Source organism: Bos taurus, chromosome 25, assembly GCF_002263795.3.
Source record: "Bos taurus isolate L1 Dominette 01449 registration number 42190680 breed Hereford chromosome 25, ARS-UCD2.0, whole genome shotgun sequence".
Classification (NCBI taxonomy): domain Eukaryota; kingdom Metazoa; phylum Chordata; class Mammalia; order Artiodactyla; family Bovidae; genus Bos; species Bos taurus.
Genome location: NC_037352.1, coordinates 19,156,769 through 19,173,447, shown reverse-complemented (window position 1 = coordinate 19,173,447; position 16,679 = coordinate 19,156,769). Strand labels below are relative to the sequence as shown.

Genomic DNA, 16,679 nt, shown 5'->3' with positions numbered 1-16,679 from the left:
AACTCCCCTTGTATGAATGGGTCATGCAACTTGTTTTAACCAACAGAATGTGGCAAGAGTGATTAAATGTCACTTCTGTGATTATGTTACATAGGATTATGGCACTTGTCCCACTCTGAGGCTCTCTCCTTTGCTAAATTTGTTGATGCTGTTGGCCATTTTATAAGGACCTTGTTATTGAGGCAAATTATTGAGGGTAGTATCTGGCCAACAGCTGAAAAGAAACTAAGATATTCAGTCTTACAACCATAAGGAATTGAATTCTACCAACAACTGCTGTTGCTGCTGCTGCTAAGTCGCTTCAGTCGTGTCCGACTCTGTGCGACCCCATAAACGGCAGCCACCAGGCTCCCCCGTCCCTGGGATTCTCCAGGCAAGAACACTGGAGTGGGTTGCCATTTCCTTCTCCAATGCATGAAAGTGAAAAAGTGAAAGTGAAGTCGCTCAGTTGTGTCCAACTCTTAGTGACCCCATGGACTGCGGCCCACCAGGCTCCTCCATCCATGGGATTTTCCAGGCAAGAGTACTGGAGTGGGGCGCCATTGGCTTAAAAGTGATTCTTCTCCTAGTTGAGGTTCAGTGAGTTTACATGTGTGTGTGCTCAGTTGTGTCCAACTCTTTGCAATCCTGTGGACTGTATAGCTTACCAGTCTCCTCTGTCCATGGAATTTTCCAGACAAGAATACTGGAGTGGGTTGCCATTTTCTTTTCCAGGGAATCTTCCCAACCCATGGATTGAACTCACATCTCTTGCATCTTCTGCATTGGCAGGCAGATTCCTTACCACTGTGCCACTTGGAAAGCACCAGTGAGTCTATATCCTTGGGTAATACCTTGATTGCAATCTTGCAGAAAACCCAGCTAAGCCTTCTTTGACTTCAACACATAAAAAGTGTGAAATAAAAAAAATGTGTGCTGTTAGAAACTATTAACTTGTGTAACACTGTTAAACAGCAAAAAAAATAAAAAATAAAAAATTAAAATCTATAAATCTACACTAAAAAGTTTAAAATCTAATCTACAGATACAAAAAGCTCCAGGAAATCCAAGCATAGGAAACTTGAAAAAAAACAGACCAAAGCATACCATAGTCAAATTCCTGAAAACTAGGGGGAAAAAGAAAAGGAGAAGAAGAAATCTTAAAAAGGAGATTAAAAAAGGATACATTATGTACAGATGGGCAGAAATACCCATCTTATTTGAAGCAACAATAGGTCAGATATTAAAGTAATCAAGCAAAATCATTATCTTAGAATTCTTAACACAATTTAAATATCTTTCAAAAATGATAGCAAAATAAAGACCTTGCCAAACATGCAAAAACTGAAATAATAAATCAACAGAGGAAAAGCGTTACCAAAAATAAAAAAGGAAATCCATCAGGCAGAGGAATATATAAGAAGATGTAAGACGAATCTGGACCTGCTCAAGGGAAAAACAAGACAAGAAATGAGAATGACATTTATTGTTCAGTAGGTAAGTTGTGTCCAACTCTTTGTGATCCCATGGACTGCAGCACAACAGGTTTCCGTCTCCTTCACTGTTTCCTGGAGTTTGCTCAAACTCATGTCCATTGAGTCAGTGATGCCAACCAACCATCTCATCCTCTGTTGTTCCTGACTCCTCCTGCCCTCAATCTTTCCCAGTAGCAGGGTACTTTCAAATGAGTCGTCTCTTTGCATCAGGAGGCCAAACTGTTGGAGCTTCAGCTTCAGTATCAGTCCTTTCAATGAATATTCAGGGTTGATTTCCTTTAGGAAAGACTGGTTTGATCTCCTTATAGTCCAAGAGTCTTCTCCAACATCACAGTTCGAAAGCATCAGTTCTTTAGTGCTCAGCCTTATTTATGGTCCAACTCTCAAATTTGTACATGACTACTGGAAAAACCTGCAGTCATTTTAGAGTCTGAGAAAATAAAATATGCCACTGTTTCCACTTTTTCCCCATCTATTTGCGGTGGAGTGATGGGACTGGATGCCATGATCTTAGTTTTGTAAATCTTGAGTTTTAAGCCAGCTGTTTCACTCTCCTCTTTCATCCTCAACAAGAGATTCTAGTTCTTCACATTTTGCCTTTAGAGGGGTATTATCTGCATATTTGTCTGGAGAAGGAAATGGCAACCCACTCCAGTACTCTTGCCTGGAAAATCCCATGGATGGAGGAGCCTGTTGGGCTGCAGTCCATGGGGTCACAAAGAGTCACACGTCTGAGTGACTTCACTTCACTCACTTCACTTGCTTCATACTTTATCACTGGAGAAGGAAATGGCAACCAACTCCAGTATTCTTGCCTGGAGAATCCCATGGACAGAGGAGCCTGGCAGGCCATGGTCCATGGGGTCGCAAAGAGTCGGATACCACTGAGGTGACTAAGCATGCATCTGCATGTTTGAGGTTATTGATATTTCTTCTGGCAATCTTGATTTCTGCTTGTGATTCATCCAGCCCAGTATTTTGCATGATGTACGCTGCATATAAATTACATAAGCAGGGTGACAACATACAGCCTTGACATACTCCTTGCCCAATTTTGAAGAAAGTATAAAATCTTTTTCCTTACTCTTTAAATCTTAAAATCTTTTACCTTATTATTCAAATATCTTTAAACATGTAATTGTTTTTTTTAACCAAAAATCATAGCAATATATTGTGAAGAAGCAATGTGACAAAATGGCAAATGTGAATAATATAAACCCAAACCAATCATGAAAATCACACAACTTATTACTAGAGAATTACAACTAATAAGAAAACAAAGTTAAATTGAATAAATAGTAATCAAAATGATTACTTGTGTGCAATCTCAAAAGCAACAGAATGATCGCTGTTCATTTCCAAGGCCAACCATTCAATATCACAGTAATCCAAGTCTATGACCCAACCACTAATGACAAAGAAGTTGAAGTTGAATGGTTCTGTGAAGACGAACAAGAACTTCTAGAACTAACACCAAAAAAGATGTCCTTTTAATTATAGGGTACTGGAATGCAAAAGTAGGCCATTAAGAGACCTGGAGTAACAGGCAGGGTTGGCCTTAGAGTACAAAATGAAGCAAGGCAAAGGCTAACAGAATTTTCCCAAGAGAATGCACTGGTCATAGCAAACACCCTTTTCCAACAACACAAGAGATGACTCTACATGGACATCACCAGATGGTCAATACTGAAATCAGATTGATTATATTTTTTGTAGCTGAAGATGAAGATCTCTACAGTTAGCAGAAACAAGAGCAAGAGATGACTTGTTTGTCAGATCATAAACTCCTTATTGCAAAATGCAGATTTAAATTGAAGAACATAGAGAAAACCACCAGGCCTTTCAGGTATGACCTAAATCAAATTACTTGTGATTATACAGTGAAAGTAACAAATTGATTCAAGGGATTAGATCTGAGAGAGTGCCTGAAGAACTATGGATGGAGGTGCATAACATTGTACAGGATGCAGTGATCAAAATCATCCCCAAGAAAAACAAGTGTAAAAAGGCAAAATGGTTGTACAAGGAGGCCTTACAAAGAGCTGAAAAAAAGAAGTGAAAGACAAAGGAGAAAAGGAAAGATATAACCATCTAAATGAAGAGTTCCAAAGAATAGCAAGGAGAGATAAGAAAGCCTTTTTAAGTGAACATTGCAAAGAAATAGAGGAAAACAATAGAATGGGAAAGACTAGAGAGCTCTTAAAGAAAATTAGAGACACCACAGGAACATTTCATGCAAAGAGATGCACTATAAAGGACAGAAAGTGTATGGGTCTAAGAGAAGCAGAAGATAATAAGAATAGGCGGTAAGAATATACAGAATAACTATACAAGAGAGATCTTAATGACCCAGATAACCATGATGGTGTGATCACTCACCTAGAACCAAATATCCTGGAGTGTGAAGTCAAGTGGGCCTTAGGAAGCATCACTATGAACAAAGCTAGTGGAGGTGATGAAATTCCACCTGAGCTATCTCAAATCCTAAAAGATGGTGCTGTTAAAGTGCTGCTCAATATGCCAGCAAATTTGGAAACTCAGCAGTGCCCACAGGACTGGAAAAGGTCATTTTTTATTTCAATACCAAATAAGGGAAATGTCAAAGAATGTTCAAATTACTGCACAACTGCACTCATTTCACATGGTAGCAAAGTATTGTTCAAAATCCTTCCAGCTATGTCAACAGTATGTGAACCCAGAACATCCAGATGTACAAGCTGGATTTTAAAAGGCAGAGGAACCAGAGATCAAACTGCAAACATCCATTGGATCATAGGAAAAGGAAGAGAATTCCAGAAGAACATCTACTACACTGAAGTTCTTGACTGTGTCTATCACAACAAACTGTGGAAAATTCTTAAAGAGGTAGGAATACCAGACCACCTGACCTACTTCCTGAGAAACCTCTATGCAGGTCAAGAAACAACAGTTAGAATCAGACAAGTAACAGTGGACTGGTTCCAAATTGGGAAAGGAGTACGTCAAGACTATATATTGTCACCCAGCTTATTTAACTTATATGCAGAGTACATCATGAGAATAGCCAGGCTGGATGATGCACCAGCTGGAATCAAGACTGGGGAGAAATATCAATAACTTCAGATATGCAGATGACACCACCCTTATGGCAGAAAGTGAAGAGGAAATAAAGAGCCTCATGATGAAAGTGAAAGAAGACAGTGAAAGAGCTTGCTTAAAACTCAACATTCAAAATGAAGATCATGACATCCTGTCCCATCACTTCATAGCAAATAGATGGGGAAACAATGACAGACTTTTTTCTCTTGGGCTCCAAAATCACTGTGGACAGTGACTGCAGCCATAAAATTAAAAGCCACTTGCTCCTTGGAAAAAAAGCTATGACAAACCTGGACAGCATATTAAAAAGCAGAGACATTACTCTGTTGACAAAGTTGTGTATAGTCAAAGTTATGGTTTTTCCAGTAGCCATGTACATATGTGAGAGCTGAACAATAAAAAAGGCTTAGGGCCCCAAAATTGATACCTTTGAACTGTGGTGTTGGAAAAGACACTTGAGAGTCCCTTGGACAGTAAGGAGATCAAACAAGTCAATCCTAAAGGAAATCAACTGAATATTCACTGAAAGGACTAATGCTGGAGCTGAAGCTCCAATGCTCTGGCCACCTGATGGGAAAAACTGACTCATTGGAAAAGACCCTGACACTGGGAAAAATTGAAGGCATGAAGAGAAGTGGACAACAGAGGACGAGATGGTTGGATAGAATCACCGACTCAATGGCTATGTGTTTGAGCAAACTCTGGGAGATGATGAAGGACAGGGAAGCCTGGCACACTGCAGCCTATTTGGGTCACAAAGAGTCAGACACAGTTGAGCAACTGAACAACAACAACAAAATCTTTAAACAAGTTGGAAGAGATAACCATTAGAAATCCACACACATCTAACAAAAAAGTACTTCAGCCTGGAAGGACTGAAAAATACAGCCTAAGCAAAGCTTACATGCTAAGACTTTATCAGGAGGTTCATTCATAGAATAGCAAGAATGAGAGAATTAAGATGTGAAGGAAAGAAAACAAATTGAATGTAATGTATTTAGCACACCGGCCACAGGCTGATAAAAAGAAATGTATTCAAATGCTATCATTCCATTAAGTCAAATGGAAGCATCAGGCCTTAAGATAGTCCAACTCTTCACTCCATGGTCAAAGTTCAGTTGGCTTGTTGACAACTTCCCTGAGTTTCTGAGTTGGGTGAAGATTCCATGAAGCCACCGTGGATGAAAGATCCCTCACTCCATGACACAAGCTCTTTCTTTGAGCCCAGAAATGAATAGAACTAGCTCCCAATGAAGGAATAATATTTGCTATTCCAAACCCTGTTCCTTAGAAGGGAGTTTAAAACAACCAGCAATGTTATTAATAGAAGACAAGGTGATAGCAATGGTGGAGAGGCTTTCCATGAAGAAATAAGTCCAGTCATGCAAAACAGGTGAAAATAAGCAAACCCCATGTACTGGGTCCCCTACACGTAACATCAACATGTATAAAGCTAAGACTGACAATTAAAAGGAAAAATTAGACAACTCAACTTAGAGGGGTGAGAATGGGTGGGAGGTTGGAGGGAGATTCAAGAAGGAGGGGACATATGTACACCTATGGTTAATTTATGTTGATGTAAGACAGAAATCAAACCAATATTATAAACCAATCATCAATCAATTAAAAATAAATAAATATTAAAAAATAATCAATAAACATAAAGGTAGATATTTAATATACTTCTCACAATAACTGATAACAACTAATAGATAAAACATAAATATGAACAATGTGAATAACAAAATTGATGTAATGTACAGAAAACTGCACCTTTTAGCTCTCAGCACACATTGTTTTTCAGTGAACATGTGATAACAGAACATTTGTTAAAATTGGCTATATTCTAGTCCATAAAGCATGTTTCAACAAAATTTTAAAAAACTGAAATAAAAAACCAGCACCTAGTATGTTAAAGATGGTAACAAAAACCCTGTGTACGAGACAGCAAAAGAGACACTGATGTATAAAACAGTCTTATGGACTCTGTGGGAGAGGGAGAGGGTGGGAAGATTTGGGAGAATGGCGTTGAAACATGTAAAATACCATGTATGAAACGAGTTGCCAGTCCAGGTTCGATACACGATACTGGATGCTTGGGGCTAGTGCACTGGGATGACCCAGAGGGATGGTATGGGGAGGGAGGAGGGAGGAGGGTTCAGGATGGGGAACACATGTATACCTGTGGAGGATTCATTTTGATATTTGGCAAAACTAATACAATTATGTAAAGTTTAAAAATAAAATAAAAAAAATAAACACATTAAAAACCAATATGTTTTATTAAGTTCACAATTGTGAGCTTCAAAATATGCTGAATGATCTTTGATCAAAATACAGATTATAAACATTCAAGAAACATTTTCATTCTTCTCATAGAATAGTCTGAGAATTGTATTTTCTCTAGCTTCCAAAACAGAGGTTAATGATTTAGTAAATGTGGATGTATATTAATTGTATGTCCTCTTTAGGGAAAGATTACCTATACCTTTCATTGATATCTGTGAAGATTTCTTTATTTCAACCACATCAACTAATAGTGATGACTTCTATTGCTATTACGAAGATACCTCAGGATCTTAACGAACTGCTAGCTTTTGATCCTTAAAAAGCAACTTGTAACACTATTTTAAATTTATAATGGTCCTTGAAATTTTATAAATGCCCTATAGGTCAAAGAAAAAATTAACAAAGAAATTAGAAACTATTATGAAATATATGATAAAGAAAACATTGTATTTCAACTTATAGGTTGTAACAAAAGTTGATTTGACCTAAATTTAGAGGCTTATGTGCAAAGATTAGAAAAAAAGAAGGTCTAAAGAACTACAAGGAAGAGAATGTGGGGAAACTCAGCCAGCAAAGACTGGCCACAGAAAGCAGGAATCATAAAGGAAAAGAGTTTATTACATTAAAATTCAGAACTTTTACAAGTCAAAGACACCATTAAAGCAATTTACAGGTTGGGAGAACATACTTGCAATACATACATGACATAAAGAACTTGTATCCAAAATATATAAAGAATCAATGAAAGTCAATGAGAAAAGACACACAACCCAACAGAAAAGTGGGGAAAAGAGTTTTGAATACACACTTCACAAAAGAGAAAATCCATGTTGCCAAAAAGCATGTGAAAAGGTGTTCAACATCATTAGTTAACAAGGAAAATTAAATTAAAAGCACAATGAGTTCACCGCTATACTCTTTCCAGAATGGCTGAAAGTTTAAAAGGCTAATACCACTAATTGTTGGCATTCTTATGGAACAAGAGTAACTCTCTTACATTATTGATAAGAGAATGAATTGGCACAAACTTTAGAAAAAAATTTCACTTTATTTAACAAGATTGAAAATATGTATATTTTATACTCCACCAATCTTAATCTTAGGTATATATCCGACAGAAAAATGTGCACATCTTCACCAAAACATATCCTTCAAAAATAAATAAATACATTTAAAATACAAAAAGTATAAAAGGGAATATTTCACTGAGAGGAAAACTATTGCTAATATATTAGAATATATCTATTTTTTTTCCTCTGATACACATGCTTTTTGCAAAAATGGGATGATACCTGCATTGTTTCAGGATATGCTTTTTTTCATTTAACATTATATTGGAGGCCTCTCAACTGTTACTGAATAAACCTACAGCTTCATTTAAAAAAAAATATTCACATTGGCTTACTGTAATAGGCCAATACTTGAACAACTAAATATTCATCAGCAATAGTGACAAATCGTGGTACAGTCATAAAGTATAACACACAATAATGAAAATGGCCAAATTGCATCTATATGGAAAACATCAATAGCTCCCCCTGAAACAAAAGAATGGCTGTTGTATGATTCTATTTAAATAAAGTTTTTAAACCAGGCAACACTAATATACAATTTTAGAATTTAAATAGTAACTATTTTTAGAGAAGAGAGATGTAGTTATTTAGGTGGGATGCAAAGGGGTGTCCAGATTACAGGCAGTATTGGGTGGAACCACTACTTGGGTGGAACAGTAGTTGTGTGTTCATGTTTCAAAGATCTGTACACATTGGTATGTATTTATTTTAATTCAAGTTTTTTAAATGAAAAATTAAATAACAAATAATTTAAGCTACATGATCAACATTTGTGTAACAGGTCCTGGAGACACAGAGAGAAAATTAGTAAGCTGAAGTTTAAAGTTGAAAATAGATTTCAAGATTATTCACTAAGTAGGAAAAAAGAAAACTATGTGGTAGTCAGAGAAATGGCTAGATGATTAAAAATTAACAAGAGCTTGAAGTAGAAAATGACATTTCCAAAAATGGAGGGAAAGGAACAGAATGTATGCTGGTTGACACACACTGCACACAGGGAACAAAGGGAATGGAAAGATAACTAACCACTGATAGCTACATAATATTTCCTACTGCTACTGCTGCTAAGTCACTTCAGTCATGTCCGACTCTGTGTGACCCCATAGACGGCAGCCCACCAGGCTCCCCATCCCTGGAATTCTCCAGGCAAGAACACTGGAATGAGTTGCCATTTCCTTCTCCGATGCATGAAAGTGAAAAGTGAAAGTGAAGTCGCTCAGTCATTTCCAACTCTTCGCGACCCCATGGACTGCAGCCTACCAGGCTCCTCCATCCATGGGATTTTCCAGGCAAGAGTACTGGAGTGGGGTGCCATTGCCTTCTCCGATAATATTTCCTATGTACTAGCAATTAAGATCTCTTTAATTATCACACAACTCTATGTGGTAAGAGTATTTTTACCTCCATTTTACACATGAGGCCCAGAGAAGTTAAGAAGGTTACCCAAAAGTTACAGGGGTAGGAAATGGCAGTACTCAGGTGCTACACGTACTATAGTATACTGATAAGACAGGTTTCAAGCCTGGGTGATACAGAGGCTGATACATGGCAACCTACTCCAGTATACTTGCCTGGAGAATCCCATGGGCAGAGCAGCATGGTGGGCTACAGTACAGGGATGCACATTAATGGATAGATGGATAAATTAATGGCTTTCTCTCTGACTTTAGAGCCACTGCTCTTTATAATATGATCTTGATTTGACTTGATATTAAAAAGATTCTCAAGTCTTGGAATTGAAGTATATATTAGGGTCATATAATTTATAAGCTTGTATGATTATTTCTCTTTTGTTCATTTTATTCCAAAGAAGATTTAGGATATTTAATATATGATTTCTCTTCACAGCATTCTTATCAAATAGTCAATAAAATTACAAGCCAGATCAAGAATTTAGATAAAAGAAAAACACCAGCAAGTTGACAAATGACATAGTATATATATTCTATGCCCAATCTATATTTGTATATTGCTATTGTGTTATAATCATTCACTAGTAACAAAGGTATAGACATAGTTCAAATCTGTGCATAAATCTGTTCCACAGGCCCAAAATGAAACAAAGAAAGTGAATTTACCTTTAATCTGGTTTCCTTTTCCATAACAATGGTCCTGATAAGAGTAAGTTCAGTTAGAGAAAATATAAGTAAAACTGCTAAAGGGAAGAGAGATAAAAAAGAGAGAAAAAAATTATCTTTATAATAAGTAGGGTATGGAAATCTGCTAACAAAAATGTTGACATTTGCAAATAGCATTTCCGCAGCTCTGCCATTATGGTACACAATGATGGCCTTATCTAAGGCATGCTGCACAAGCAGGAATCCACCTTTGTAGTAATCTAAGTGAAAAAACAAAGATTGCCAAGTTCAGTATATTAGGAAACAGCAAGGCAGACACAGAAGTCAATTCAGGTAATTCTAAGTTTTTAACTCATAAAACAAAGCAAATTCACAAAACTTATAACAGTTTGGAATATAAAGAGATAATAAATAGAATGGAATTGCATTACCACCTTTCCTCAAACTAAAATACTTGCATCCAAATGTTACAGTTGGTTTATGTAATATTATCAGTCAAAAGAAATGAGAATTCAAGGAAATACCAGATATACTTTTCTTTAAAAAAAATTATTTTACTTTTATTTTTTTAATTTAAATTTATTTATTTTAATTGGAGGCTAATTACTTTACAATATTGTATTAGTTTTGCCATACATCAACATGAATCTGCCATGGGTGTACACGTGTTCCCCATCCTGAACCCCCCTCCCACCTCCCTCCCCGTACCATCCCTCTGGGTCATCCCAGTGCACCAGCCCCAAGCAACCTGTATCCTGCATTGAACCTGCACTGGCGATTCGTTTCTTATATGATATTATACACGTTTCAGTGCCATTCTCCCAAATCGTCCCACCCTCTCCCTCTCCCACAGAGTCCAAAAGATTGTTCTATACATCTGTGTCTCTTTTGCTGTCTCACATACAGGGTTATCATCACCATCTTTCTAAATTCCATATATATGCATTAGTATACTGTATAAACTCAAAATGGATTAAAGATCTAAACGTAAGACCAGAAACTATAAAACTCCTAGAGGAGAACATAGGCAAAACACTTTCTGACATAAATCACAGCAGGATCCTCCATGACCCAGAATATTGGAAATAAAAGCAAAAATAAACAAATGGGACCTAATTAAAATTAAAAGCTTCTGCACAACAAAGGAAACTATAAGCAAGGTGAAAAAACAGCCTTCAGAATGGGAGAAAATAATAGCAAATGAAGCAACTGACAAAGAACTAATCTCAAAAATATACAAGCAACTCCTACAGCTCAACTCCAGAAAAATAAGCGACCCAATCAAAAAATGGGCCAAAGAACTAAACATACATTTCTCTAAAGAAGACATACAGATGGCTAACAAACACATGAAAAGATGCTCAACATCACTCATTATCAGAGAAATGCAAATCAAAACCACAATGAGGTACCATTTCACGCCAGTCAGAATGGCTGCGATCCAAAAGTCTACAAGCAATAAATGCTGGAGAGGGTGTGGAGAAAAGGGAACCCTCTTACACTGTTGGTGGGAATGCAAACTAGTACAGCCACTATGGAGAACAGTGTGGAGATTCCTTAAAAAACTGGAAACAGAACTGCCTTATGACCCAGCAATCCCACTGCTGGGCATACACACTAAGGAAACCAGAATTGAAAGAGACACATGTACCCCAATGTTCATCACAGCACTGTTTATAATAGCCAGGACATGGAAGCAACCTAGATGTTCATCAGGAGACGAATGGATAAGAAAGCTGTGGTACATATACACAATGGAGTATTACTCAGCCATTAAAAAGAATACATTTGAATCAGTTCTAATGAGGTGGATGAAACTGGAGCCTATTATACAGAGTGAAGTAAGCCAGAAAGAAAAACACCAGATACACTTTTCTATACTGGACACATGCATAGAAATGAATTTTAAAACAAGATATGACATGATTCCATGTACAATAGCATTGAAAAGAATAAAATACATAGGAAGAAACTTAACCAAAGAGGTAAATTACTTGTACACTTAAAACTACAAAGCATTCCTGAAATTAATAAAGAAGACACAAATAAATCAAAAGACATCTGTGCTCATGAGTTGGAAGACAATATTCATACTAATCAAGAGTTATCTACAGATTCAATATAATCTTTATCAAAACCCCAAATGCATTTTTGTAGAAATAGACAAAAATCCTAAAATCCATATGAAATTTCAAAAGATTCTGAGTAGCCAAAATAATCCTGAGCAAGAAAAACACTTGTTCTTTTAAGCTGGAGGACTCACATATCCTGATTTTAAAATAAATTAGGAAGTTACAGTAATCAAAAGAGTATGGTATTGGCATAAAGACAGACATAGAGACAAATGGAAAACAACAGATGACCCAGAAATAAACTCTCATATACGGTCAAATGATCTTTGCTAAGGGCATTGGGCAAAAAAATACAGTCTCTTCAAAAGAAATGGTGTTGGATAAACTGGAAGTCCACATGCAAAAGAATGAATTTGGATCCGTACCTTATACCAAAAATTAAATGAAAATGGATCAAATATCTAAACACAAGACCTGACATTGTAAAACACAAAGAAGAAAACAAAGTGCAAATTATTCATGACATTGGATTAGGTGATTTCTCAGACATGACATCAAAAGCACATGGGACCAGCAAAAATAAACAAAGTAGACTACATCACACTTAAGAATGTTTCCACAGCAAAGGGAACAATCAACAGAATGAAAAGGCAACCAATGAAATGAGGGAAAATATTTATAAACCATAAAATGTATAAAGGGCTAATATTCAGAATATATAAAGAACATCTAAAACTCAACAACAACTAAACAACCATATTAAAAAATATGAATGACGTGAACAGATATTTCTTCAAAAAAATATACAAGGGGACAAAAAGCAAATGAAAAAAAATAATCAAATTCACTAGTCATCAGGGAAATGCATATCAAAACCACAAGATGCCACCTCACACCTGTCGGATGGCCACTACCAAAACAGAGAAAATAACACATTTTGGTGAAGATGTAAGGAAACTGAAATCCTTGTGAACTACTGGTAGAAATATAAAATGGTGCACTTGCAATGGAAAACAGGATGGAGGTTTCTCAAAATATTACAAATAATTGCCATAAAATCCAATAATTACATTTGAGTATATAAAGAATTGAAAACAGGATCTCAGTGAAATATCTGCACACACATATTCATTGCATCATTATTCACAATAGCCAAAAGATGAAAGCAACCTAAATGTTCTTTGATAGATAAATGGATAAACCAACTGTGGTGTGTGTGTGTGTGGGTGTGTGTGTGTGTGTATACACCAATGCCAAACAGGCTGAAGTTGAATAGTTCTGTGATGACCTACAAGACCTTCTAGAACTAACACCAAAAAACGATGTCCTTTTCATCATAGGAGACTGGAATGTAAAAGTAGGAAGTCAAGAGATACCTGGAGTAACAGGCAAATTTGGCCTTGGAGTACAAAATGAAGCAGGGCAAAAGCTAACAGAGTTTTGCCAAGAGAATGTACTGATAACAGCAAAAATCCTCTTCCAACAACACAAGAGACAACTCTACACATGGACATTACCAGATGGTCAATACCTCAATCAGATTAATTATATTCTTTGCAGCCAAAGATGGAGAAGTTCTATAGAGTCAGCAAAAGCAAGACCAGGAACTGACTATAGCTCAAATCATGAAATTCTTATTGCAAAATTCAGACTTAAATTGAAGAATGTAGGGAAAACCACTAGACCATTAGAGTATGACCTAAATGAAATCCCTTACAATTATACAGTGGAAGTGCAAATAGATTCAGGGGATTAGATCTGATAGAGTGCCTAAAGAACTATGGATAGAGGTTCATGATATTGTACAGGAGGTGGTGCCCTAATACCATCCCTAAGAAAAAGAAATGCAAAAAGGCAAAATGGTTGTCTGAGGAGGCCTTATGAATAGCTGAGAAAAAAAGAGAAGTAAAAGGCAAAGGAGAAAAGGAAAGATAAACCCATCTGAATGCAAAGTTCCAAAGAATAGCAAGGAGAGATAAGAAAACCTTCCTAAGTGATCAGTGCAAAGAAACAGAGGAAAAGAATAGAAAGGGAAAGACTAGAGATCTCTTCAAGAAAATTAGAGACACCAAGGAAACATTTCATGCAAAGATGGGCACAATAAAGGACAGAAATGGTATAGACATAAAAGAAGCAGAAGATATTAAGAAAAGGTGGCAAGAATACACAGAAGAAAACTATACAAAAAAGATCTTGACCCATATAAGCACAATGGTGTGATCACCTACCTAGAGCCAGACATCCTGGAATGTGAAGTCAAGTGGGATTTAGGAAGCATCACTACAAACAAAGCTAGTGGAGGTGATGGAATTCCTGTGGTATGTGTGTGTGTGTGTGTGTGTGTGTGTGTGTGTGTGTATATACACCAGTGCCAAACAGGCTGAAGTTGAATGGTTCTATGATGACCTACAAGACCTTCTAGAACTAACACCAAAAAACGATGTCCTTTTCATCATAGGAGACTGGAATGTAAAAGTAGAAAAGAACTATATTTGAATAGTTGAGCTATTTCAAATCCTAAAAGATGGTGCTGTGAAAGTGCTACACTCAATATGCCAGCAAATTTGGAAGACGCAGCAAGGGCCACAGGACTGGAAAAGGTCAATTTTCATTCCAATCCCAAAGAAAGGCAATGCCAAAAAATGCTCAAACTACCACACAATTGCACCCATCTCACATGCTAGCAAAGTAATACTCAAAATTCTCCAAGTCAGGCTTCAACAGTAGGTGAACCATGAACTTCCAGAAGTTCAAGCTGGATTTAGAAAAGGCAGAGGAACCAGAGACCAAATTGCCAACATCCACTGGATCATCAATAAAGCAAGAGAGTTCCACAAAAACATCTACTTCTGCTTTATTGACTATGTCAAAACCTTTGACTGTGTGGTTCACAACAAACTGTGGAAAATTCTTCAAGAGATGGGAATACCAGACCACTTTACCTGCCTCCAGAGAAATCTGTATTCAGTCAAGAAGCATTAGTTAGAACAGTACATGGAACAATAGACTGGTTCCAAATTGGGAAAGGAGTACGTGAAAGCTGTACATTGTCACCAGGCTTATTTAGCTTCTATGCAGAGTGAATCATGCAAAATGCCAGGCTGGATGAAGCAAAGCTGGAATCAAGATTGCCAGGAGAAATATTAATAATCTCAGATATGCAGATGACACCACCCTTATGGCAGAAACCAAAGATGAACTAAAGAGCCTCTTGATGAAAGTGAAAGAGGAGAATGAAAAAGCTGGCTTAAAACCCAGCATTCAAAAGATTAAGATCATGGCATCTGATCCCATCGCTTCATGGAAAATAGATGGGGAAACAATGGAAACAATGACAGACTTTATTTTCTTGGGCTCTAAAATCACTGCAGATGGCAACAACAGCTATGAAATTAAAAGATGCTTGCTCCTTGGAAGAAAAGCTGTGACCAACCTAGACAGCATATTAAAAAGCAGAGACATTATTTTGCCAACAAAAGTTCATCTAGTCAAAGCTATGGTTTTTCCAGTAGTCATGTATGGATGTGAGAGTTGGACCATAAAGAAAGCTGAGTGCCAAAGAACTGATGCTTTTGAACTGTGTGTTGGAGAAGACTCCTGAGAGTCCATTGGACTGCAAGGAGATCAAACCAGTCAATCCTAAAGGAAGTAAGTCCTGAATATTCGTTGGAAGGACTGATGCTGAAGCTGAAGCCCCAGTATTTTGGCCACCTGATGTGAGGAACTGATTCATTTAAAAAGACCCTAATGCTGGGAAAGATTGAAGGCAGGAGGAGGAGACGATGGAGGATGAGACGGTTGAATGACATCATTGACTTTCTGGACATGAGTTTGAGCAAGCTCCAGGAGTTGGTGATGGACAGGAAGCCTGGCATGCTGCAAAAGCCCATGGGGTCACAAAGATTTGCACACGACTGAGCAACTGAACTGAAATGACCTATGATGGAATATTATTCAGCCTTGAAAAAGAATAAAATTCTGTTATATGTTATAAGATGGATAAGTCTTGAGGACATTATGCACAAAAATACAATTAATGCATGATTCCACTTAAATGAAGTATCTAGAGTAGTCAAAGTCATAGAAACATAAAATAGAATGGTGGTCTCCAAGGGCTGGAAGGAGGGGAAAATGAGGAGTTGTTGCTTAATTGGTGCAGGGTTTTATTTTTACAAGATTAAATAGTTCTGGAGATCTGCTACACAATAATATACCTTTGTTGTACACTTAAGAAAATGGATCTCATGTTTAATACTCTTATTACAATTTTTGTAAATATCACACTCAAATTTCACTGAACTAATTCTGATCATCTCTTCTACCACTTAGCTGATTTAACTGGTCCAGATCCTAATAGTTAATACCATAGATTTTCACTGTTGAAGGGGATTTAAAAGATCACTTACTCCAAATACTCATTTTTCACCTTAAGAAACTTGATCCAGAGTGTTTAAACTCATAAAGGTACTGACTAACAGAGTCTGAGAAAGAAACATCAAATCACTTGACTCCCAGTCACTATACTATAATGTCATTTACAAGGAGACTATCTCTTCATACCAGTTTTTAATATTAATTTGCTACACAGTATCATTCAATAGGTGAAATCTGTCT

At 36.9% G+C, this 16,679-nt stretch overlaps 1 protein-coding gene across 3 annotated transcripts in view; it reads right to left on the bottom strand.

The window, feature by feature from the left end:
- The window catches only part of ABCA14 (ATP binding cassette subfamily A member 14), a 270,053-nt gene that overhangs the window by 200,788 nt on the left and 52,586 nt on the right, over positions 1-16,679 (bottom strand). For all 3 annotated transcript variants that reach the window (XM_024985457.2, XM_059881559.1, XM_059881558.1), the window contains exon 6: positions 9,994-10,253. In XM_024985457.2, the coding sequence (XP_024841225.1) occupies positions 9,994-10,253 (260 nt within the window). The remainder of the gene's footprint in view (positions 1-9,993; positions 10,254-16,679) is intronic.